General features: G+C 45.2%; 1 protein-coding gene across 1 annotated transcript; it reads left to right on the top strand.

Moving 5' to 3' along the window:
* The first annotated feature begins 1,278 nt into the window (after nt 1–1,278).
* LOC147603648 (berberine bridge enzyme-like D-2) lies at nt 1,279–3,308 on the top strand. Its single transcript, XM_086796450.1, has one exon. The coding sequence runs from the start codon at nt 1,365–1,367 to the stop codon at nt 2,985–2,987; it is 1,623 nt and encodes a 540-aa protein (XP_086652576.1). The 5' UTR covers nt 1,279–1,364; the 3' UTR covers nt 2,988–3,308.
* Nucleotides 3,309–9,939: the final 6,631 nt, after the last annotated feature.

The following is a 9,939-nucleotide window of genomic DNA, read 5'->3' on the forward strand; positions in this document are numbered from 1 at the left end:
AATATTAAAAAAAATTTCAATAAGGTCTCTTACAGGAAGTTGCTGAATCGAACGACTGTAGAGCGATTGCGGCACACCGTGTCTCGCCCACGCCTGTGAGAACAATTTGGAACAATCGCACGCTGATTGTGTCGGTTCTTTAGAGTCATTAAAACAACCATAATATATATGGACAAAAAAATAATAATAATGAAAACAGTTATCACCCCTGCTGCGATCCAAGGCAAAATATGGTGTGTACCTGCGATAACACGTGTGGCATAGGCAGCCCTTGCGGTTGCTGCTCTGGCGGTTGCGCGTGCGGAGCTGGTTGCAGGCAACAATTCTCTGCATTTAATTACATGAAACGTGTGAGTTTTTATAGAAATTTTTTTTTTCGTAATGGCGTATAATTTTATTAATCGCAGATGTGGAGCGACCTCCACCGCAACGGCTGTCGGGTAAATACTAAGCCTGCATTTGTGAGCGTATTTAGCTTAATGCAGTTGAGATTAGTAAGTACTTAAGGTTTGCCTAATTTTTTCCCTTTACAATTAAGAAGAAATAACTTCTTTATAAAAAAAAACGGACATATGGTGATGGCAGGGGTGGCGCACGTGGTAACAATTGAACGACGGCCGCCAAGCGTGGTAGCGTCTAATGCTGAATTGAACGACTGGCGCCAAGCGTGGTAGCGTCTAATGCTGAATTGCACGAGGAGGAGGGACAGATGCGCGAATTGCATGAGGAGGAGGGACAGATGCGCAGGTGAGAGAAAAGCGGGTGAGAGAGAAGCGGTGACGGTTGGTTGTCGTTTAATTATTACATGCAACTAGTCTCAATTAAATCGTAATGGAAAGGACCTTGGAATAGCATCTCCTTCACTAATTAATACATTTCTTTTTTTACTCATTGTGGACCCCTATTGGCTTTAAATCACAAATTCTCACGCAACCCATGCATGTAGCAATTTGTGGTGCCCCAAGATTTGTTTCTAAAAATAAGCCTTTGAACCTTTAAAAGTTTTTCAAACTTCTTTCCTAAGGTTAAACAAAACAAAATATTATTTATTTCAAATAAAACGTTGTGGGGAGGATTAGCGATTAAAAACGCTTAAAACGGTCGGCAACGGAAAGCTATAGCTGCGTGTACGCGTCTATCATGGTGATTCATGGAATTCGGACACGCGTGCCTTTTGATCGTGTTTTGTCCTCATCCCAGCCCACACCGCCTCTGCGTCGGACACAGCGGCAGTGGAACTGATTAATTAATGAATTATCTTTCTGATTCCATCATTAAACCCCTCGGCTGCCTATAAATTCGGACATTTGGGCTAAAGCACCATAACTTGTCCATTCGCTAAACACCCTCCTGTCTGTGTAGCCATGGCTGCACGCCTCGCATCCAAAACGTCAACCGTTTTGCTCAACATCGCCGCCCTAACTCTCCTTGCAGCATCCCTGATTTGCCCTCTTGACGCTGCCGCAACCTCACATAGTCTCAACCTAGCCGCTTTGTCAAGTTGCTTGATGGCTTCTAAGATCCTCAACTACTCCACCCTCCTCCACTCATCAGAAGCTGCAGTATTCAACAGCTTGCTCGATGCATCTAGGCAGAACATGAGGTTTGCCGAGCCAGGGGTTTTGCGGCCTTCAGCTCTCATTTTCCCCACATCTGTTGAAGAAGTGCAGAAAGCTTTTCAATGCTCTGTGAAGGGCAATTGGAAGCTGCGTGTGCGTAGTGGAGGCCATAGCTATGAGGGCCTCTCCTACACCGCAGACTCCCCCTTCGTTATCATAGACTTCTACAACATGAGATCTGTCAAAGTGGACCTCTCATCCAAGACAGCATGGGTGCAAACAGGCGCTAATTTGGGGGAAGTCTATGAGAGTATTGCTCAAATCACCCCTGATTATGGCTTCACAGCTGGGATTTGTCCCTCAGTTGGAGTTGGGGGCCATTTTAGTGGAGGTGGGTATGGGTTTTTGTCTAGGAAGTATGGGTTAGCTGCTGACCATGTGTTGGATGCGGTGATGGTGAATGCAAAGGGCGAGATTGTGAATAGGACCACCATGGGTGAGGATTTGTTTTGGGCTCTGAGAGGGGGTGGAGGTGGTACGTGGGGCATTGTAGTAGAGTGGAAAATTGAGTTGCTTGAGGTGCCCAGAAGGATCACTCACTTCAACTTAAACAGGTCTGGCAAAGAGCAAGTTGCAGAGCTCGTCTATAGATGGCAATTTGTGGCCCCCTCAGCTCCCAAAGAGCTAGAAAGCACTATGTTCATAACAGGGGGTACCATGGGACCAAATCAATCCTCCACTGGCGCTGCCGGAGTCATGATGTTTGGAATGTATTTGGGCACGGTTGAAGAGACTGTGGCTATGTTCAAAAAACATTACCCGGAGGTAAATCTAACAGCTGCAGATTGCCAAGAGGGAAGATGGATAGATGCGGTGGCAAGCATTGGCGGTGCCGCCACTCCTGAGGCCCTCATGGGCCGCTATAACAGAGACAAGGGCAAGTTCAAAGCAAAATCAGATTATGTTACAAAGCCAGTGCCCAAGGAAGCTTGGATGAAAGTGTGTTCATACTTGGAGCAAGGGCCATCTGGGGCATATGTCTACCTAGAGCCATATGGGGGTGCCATGGCAGAAATTCCCGGCGATGCCATTGCATTTCCACACCGAGCTGGCAATCTTTATGTAATTCAGTACCAGGCACGGTGGGGCGAGGCAGGCGGCGACGCGCAACAAATCGCTTGGCTCCGCCGTCTGTACAGATTCATGGCTCCATTTGTGTCACAGTCGCCTCGGGCAGCCTACGTCAACTACATCGACCTTGACCTTGGCACGGCTGACCAGGGCAGTGGTGCACATGCTGTCGCCGAAGCTGAGGCAACTTGGGGTGGAAGATATTTTGTGCAGAACTTCCGTCGCCTAGTTCATATCAAGACCAAGATTGATCCCCTTAACCTCTTCAACCACCCGCAAAGCATACCCCCGCTCTAAAATGCCAACCTTATTTAGCATAATTACATGTTTATATATGACATTGACAGACCTAATTGTTAGTGAATGGCTAGAGGGCCTCTCATATACCTTTGCCACTAGTAAATACGTTTATGCCTACTCTTTTTGCATCAGCATCCCATCCTGTAATCCTCATGTCTAGCTTATGTAGAAACAGGAAGAGCTGGGCTTTGTTTCAAGTCTTAAATCTACATGTATTCTTGTAATACCCATGCCATTCTTATGTAGAGCTGTAATACCCATGCCGTTCTTATGTAGAGCTATAATGAGTTTTTTATTCTAAGTGGCCATTTACTTCTATGCCATGGATGTTACTAAGGTCCTTGTGTTAAATTTATTTTCCAACATGTGCAATCTGTCTGAGGTTAGATATGACCACTGTAGATTAATATACTTAAAAGGTTTTTACCCACATAAGGATTGGAGATGTTATCAGTGCTCCCTTGGTTTTTGTTCCTAAAACCGCCTCTACATGAACTAGCCTATGCTGCCATGTCCCATACATGTGCATGTAATGATGAAGAGGCTTTTGATCCAGGTCTTATGTTTTATGCTGCAATAAACATGCATACTGTACATCAAGGTCAAGATACACTGCAGGGATTTGGCTGTGTTATTTGCACAATATCTCAAGGAGTAGGACTGGGACCGCTGCAACACACACATGACCTACACCCAAGTGCTAAACTTTCTGGTAAAAATAAATTTCAAAAATTAAAATAGTTAAGAATTTCAAATAAGGCCAACTCCTCTCACCGTCACACCAACTCCACTCACCGTGCATGTCAGACTGCACAGACATGCATACTTTGTGCCCACAATCATCCATCCACTATATTGTAAACCTTTGAGGAGTCGTGACACGTACTCTTTCTTTCTCATGGCGATTGAGCCCCCCACTCAAGGATGATTTTTTTGAAGGGTTGGGACACAATGACGGTTTAGTAGAAATACATACATATTGCTTTTTACCTTTTTGTCAAAATGACGGTTTAGTAGAAATACATATTGCTTTTTACCTTTTATTTTTTTTCCTGTCACTCAAAATAAGTGGTTGTATTTTATGACCAAAATCCCTAAAAACGAGCATGACACCTGTAAAAAGCAACCTTGAGTCCGCTAACTCCTGCATTAACAAAGAACCTCGTGTTAATCTTGTACATTGTGTAGAAAGCTGCAACAAGTAAAAGAAATCAAGTGAGGCACATAAGACTTAACCAAATCATGAATCTTAGCTAAATCATTATAATCATGTAACTTTTAGATAATTAGGTAGCTTAGGAGTAGGACAATATAGTTCATTAATCTTCATCATCAAAAAACAAAAAACAAAGATAAATTAATTAAGACGGTGGTGAGTGAGAAGCACTCTGTGTATGTATAGAAAGTTACCGCTAATCGCTGTTTTAAGCATTATCTGTGAGGATTAACGGTGGACAGGTTACCGCTGGGGTAGCCTGCATGGCCGCCGCATCAGGACATGCCTCTCCTAGTGCGTGGCAGGTGCATGCACATGCAAGACCCTCTCTGCTCCAGTTCAACTCTCCGATTCGACCAGCCGACTTCAATGGATTTGCACCAAGTCCTGCGAGCGTACCTGCTCCACCTACTCTGCAGTGTACGAAGCCTTCCATGGCCCCCTAAGTGGTCATGTCAAGGAAGCTGGTCGCAAGGTGCATGATGCTGAATCCGGTCCAGCTCAGAAACCCCCTTTTCCTCTGGCTATCGCTTCTTTGGTCTCCCACAGACATCCTGCCTCTGAACATCTCTGTAGAGCGAAAGCATCGGTGTTGCTGGAGCAGGCGCAGGAGAGACCCAGGATGGAGGTAAGCCCTCAGTTACTCTTCCTTCTTCCCAAATCAGGAGGAATCAACATGATCTGGAAACCAGGGCGCTCATTGGACTGTTGGCGGGTCTTAGACCCCCTGCTGCAGAGGCGATTAGAAGCTGGACACGCTCTCAGTGGGGTGCACTTGTTGGTGCTGAAGTGGAGACCATCCAGGCTCTCCTTAAAAGCCATTATCTGTTTGTGTTCAGACACCTGCAAATGGCGTTTGATGTCCTCAGTAGAGGCCAGTGGCTCATTCAAAACTCCCCCCCTTAGTTTATTTCGCTGGAATAAAGACTTCAATCCTGAAGCCTCTGCCTTGGTTAACTACTCGGTCTGGGGGGTAGAATTTCCTAATCTGCCCCTCCACTATCATAATCACCTTGGAGTTATTGGCTCTAAGCTTGGGAAAGTTCTGGGAGGTAAACCCCGCTCTGATTATGTGCCGTCATGGCACCCTCAAGTACTCATAGAAATGGACATCTCTCTGGATTTGCCCTCAGCTATAGACATCTTCACTGACGATGGGGAGCACCTCGAGCAAGCCATAGTTTACAAGTACCTACCCTCTGCCTGTTTTCATTGTGGTGCCAAGGGGCACTTCGTTAGAAATTGCCCTCGTCGTGCCCCGGATAATGTTCCTTCCCCAGCTTCTCCAGATTCCACCCCGCTTCAGCAAGGTCCTAAAGAAGTAAGAGACATCCCCCCTAAGAGGGCGGCTAAAGAGACTTGACAGGAGCAGAGTAAGCCTAGGTTGAAAACTATCAACAAATTTGCTCTCCTAGCTTCTCTACCAGAGTGGGTGGACTCGGAGGTTGAAGAGTCTCTTCTCTCGAGCTCTGATGAAGAAGTCGAGGTGGACAAATCATTGGAAGACCAGGTCAATGAAAACGACTAAATTACAATGTTCGATCTGAATGCAAATACTCAGGGGGTGGAAACCTCTGCTAATAAAGATAAGGAAGTGCATGTGGAGGGGGATGGGTTGTCCACTCCTATGGAGATTCATAAAGACCATAAAAGGAAGTGCATGTGGAGGGGGATGGGTTGTCCACTCCTATGGAGATTCATAAAGACCATAAAAGACCAATGCAAGCTGCTTCTCAGGCATCGCCCAAGAGATCCCAGGTTAAGAAATCCCTCAAGAAGTCCCATAAATGAGGATTGTTTCTTGGAATGTCAAGGGTCTGTCAGACCCCAACAAGGCTAGGAAACTGAAACAATGGTTTCGCATCAACCAATCGGAGGTAATAGCACTACAGGAGGTCAAAGCCACCCACTGGTGATGACCTTCTTAGCCGTCTTAAGGAGGTTTCAGATGATCACAAATGGTTTTTTTCGGCTCATTCCAGGGGTTCTGGGGGAGGAGCTGTTTTGGGAGTTCCTGGTAGTTGGGGTGTTGCTCCTAACTCGGTTGTTGGGGGTTTGAATTGGATCTCAGTTAGGCCAGATAATCCAGTCAAAATGCAGATTTGTTCTGTCTACGCAGGGGGCTCGGTTGCTGCTGACAGAGCCAATCTGTGGAGTGAGCTCAAGGCGATGGATGGTCCTGCAGTGATTGTTGGAGATTTCAATATGGTGGAGTCTTCAGCGGATAGATATAAAAGCATGGGCCAGGTAATTAAGGGTTTGGAGAAAGAGAGGTGGACTCACGTCAAAGAGTACTTTTCATTGTGGGACTTAGGTGAGGAGGCTGAGTTTACATGGCAGAACTACTCCTCTGGTTTGGATGAATGCATTCTGCAATGCTCACTCACCAGCTCTGCGGCTTGGTCTCAAGCTCTGAGGGAGACTCAAAAAGCACTCACTGTGTTTAGGAAGGAAGTGACGATTATAAGAAGTAAAAGAAGAGAAGTAGCTTACCAACAGCTTATGGAACTTGAAGCCAAGGGTAATGTAGCGGAGGACCAGGATGAGATTACCCGATTGAGAGCTCATATCAGATCAGAGGAGGAGCTGGCCCTCAAATATGCCACGGTCTTCTTCAGAGAATGGTGGGCTGGCAGGATTGACTGTCCGCCTAAAGAAATGTTCAAGATTCTTAGGAAAAAACAAGTTAAGGACTTAGTGCCTTTGCTGTCCACAAGTGAAGGTGCTGCCAGAACTGAGGAGGAAAACTGCTGCTGGTTTGCAACCACTTTCAAAAGCTTTTTAGTTCACCGGAGCAGTCCTTGGAGCTGAAGGCTGAGGCCTGCAATTCGGTGTGGGAGGCTAGAACTAAAGTCATCTCTGATGAGCTGGCAAGGCAGCTTGATTTGCCTATTTCAATCTCTAAAATTAATATGGCCATTGAGAGCTTGAAACCTAATAGAACTCCAAGCCTGGATGGAATGCTGGGTGAGTTTTTTCATGCTTTTAAAGATTGGATTGCCCCATTCATCCAGAGGGTTTGGGAAGAATCTGTGAAGTTTTCGGCCTTGCCCACCAATATAAATGCTAGAGTGATAAAACTAATTCACAAACGAGGGCCTAAGGAGCTCCTAGAAAACTGGAGGCCACTGACTATGCTGAATTCTGTATACAAAGTGTTAGCCAAAGTAATAGCGTTTAGAATCACACCCAGCTTAATGAGGCACATCTCAGCAGAGCAGAAAGGTTTTATCCAAGGAAGGAGACTTATTGAAGCTGTCATTGCAATTTGGGAAGGAGTAGAGTATGCTTAGGAAAAAGGGATCGACTTTATTTTTGCCAAAGTAGACTTTGACAAAGCCTATGAATGACAGGCTTGAATGGAGCTTTGTATTGCTCAATTTGGAAAAGATGGGGTATGGCCCGGGCTTGATTCAGTTTGTAAAAACCCTCTTCGTCGGTAATGCTTCAGCTAGAGTGGCATTAAATAATGCAATGTCAGATTCCTTCCCCCTGGCCAGGTCGGTCAGGCAGGGGTGTCCTCTTGCTCCATTGCTGTTTGTGTTATCTGTGGATAGCTTGAATTGTATGGTCAAAAGATACCAGGGATTGGGGCTAATTAAAGGCATTCCCGTGCCTAACTCAAATTGTGATCAGATACTTTCTCAGTTTGCGGATGACACCAATGCGCTACTCAATAATGATCAGAACTCTCTCTTGACTTTCTGGAAGGTGTTGGACACCTTTTGCTTAGCATCTGGATCCAAGGTAAATCATACTAAAACGAGAATATTCTCTGCTGAAGGAAATCTTCCTAATTGGCTGGTGTAGCAGGGTTGTCTGCGTATTCGTGCTGGTGAAGTATTTCGGCTACTGGGTATACCTATGGGTTTTGGAGTTACCCTGAAGCAACAGTGGGATTGGGTAGTTGATAAATTCAGGGGTAAGTTGAATAGGTGGCTGGGTATGCAGTTATCGGTAGCTGGCAGAGTGCTGGTAATCAATCACTTTCTAGTTGCTTACATTCTCTTCTTCCTCACCTGCTGGAGACCTCCAGTCACTCATCTAAAGGAAATTGAAAAATTATGTAGAAACTCCCTGTGGACAGGAGACCCTTTTAGGAGAGGAGCTACCAAAGTGAGATGGGAATTCTGCTATCTCCCCAAGGACAAAGGGAGATTGGGGGTTGTAGATATACACGCTTGGGCCGACAGGCTTGCTGTTAAAACTATCATTAGAGTAGTTTCTCACCCTGAGGAACTTTCGTCCGTGCTGTTGTTCAGAAACATTGATCAATTCTCCTTTGAGAAATTTTCAGGTTGGAGGGATCTGCCTCGGATTACTATTTTGATAGGCCATGAAGCTATTAAGCCGAAAGGGTCGGATCTTCTTCGCTCATTGTGGAAAGCTTGGAACAAATTTCGAGACAAGGTAGGGGTTGTGTGGGAAAGCAGACATAGCTACTCTATCAGAGCTCTTGACTCTCTGTGGGTTCCTCTTAGTCCATTGCCATCGGTGTCTCATAATGTAATGTGTATTGCCCTACGTATTCACAAAAAGGGCATCAGACTGTGGGCAGATGTGTGGCAAACTCACTCCCAAAGGTGGATGACCAATGATGAATTGATGTTGAGCTTCTCGCTTCTTCGTTAGGAAGTTCAGTTAGGGCGTGAGCGTATCAACAACTTTCCTGAGTGTGAGGCTTGGCAGCTGACAGTCTCAGAGCCCTTATCCCTCAAAGCTCTATGCTGGAGAGGAGGATCAGCTTTCGACCACCCCCCTCGTGTGCACTCAGTGCCGTTGTCCCCTGTGCATGTGGTGCTTAATAAGCGATGGTCAGTTCTCTATGAGACAGGCGCGCCAATGGACTTTAAATTTTCAACAATTTGGGTCTAAAGAGATTCAGCCTAAGAAATCAGTTCTATTGTGGTGGCTGATTATGCATAAAGCCATATGGACAAGCGACAAGTGCAGGAAATGTGGGTTAACAAATGGGGTATGTGCTAGATGCAAACTAAGTATCGAAGATATTGGTCATCTATTCAGAAACTGCCAGAGATCTGTAGATATTATGTCACTGGTCTGGTCTGTTTTGGGTTGTCTGCCCTCTGCAAAACAACTGTTACTAGGGGATACTGTAGGGGTGCTCCCCCGGTGCTGGGCTAGAATCAGAGCTGAATTCCTTTGGGTGATATGGAAAGATAGATGTGCAACTGCATTTGAAAGTGCTTACCAGATTCCAAATCTGAAAAGTCTTTTTGCTGACTTTCATGTGCAGATTTATGATTTTCATATGGTGCAGACGAGATTGTACACCACTCAAGCTGGGGTGCCTGGAGAAACTCAAACTCAACTAAGGAACATGGACAACTTCATCCAGGATCAACTGAATGAGCTCCAAAGGAAGATTGATGAGTCCAACTGCTTTATGGCTATGCTGCAAACCAGAATTGAAGCATTAAGCTATGATTATTGAGGGTTTGGGTTATGATCTGAGGTCTTTTGACTGTTATGACTGTGATCAGATGAACCCAGTGCTGTATCCCAACTAGTCATTGTAATTTTGTCTCTCTTAATTAATTCTTGCGCTTGTTGGTAAAAAAAGATAAATTAATGGTAAATTATGGTGATTAGTAAAAAAGTATTGGAATTTTTCTTTTCGTTTTCAACGTACGTATTCCCTCTGTGTCAAGCGCCATGCATGTACTTCGAGAATTTGGTCACATACCTTGATAGGAGGGGAGATCAATCCAA

Source organism: Cibotium barometz, chromosome 63 (genome assembly GCF_041138505.1).
Source record: "Cibotium barometz isolate CiBa-2024 chromosome 63, ASM4113850v1, whole genome shotgun sequence".
NCBI lineage: Eukaryota > Viridiplantae > Streptophyta > Polypodiopsida > Cyatheales > Cibotiaceae > Cibotium > Cibotium barometz.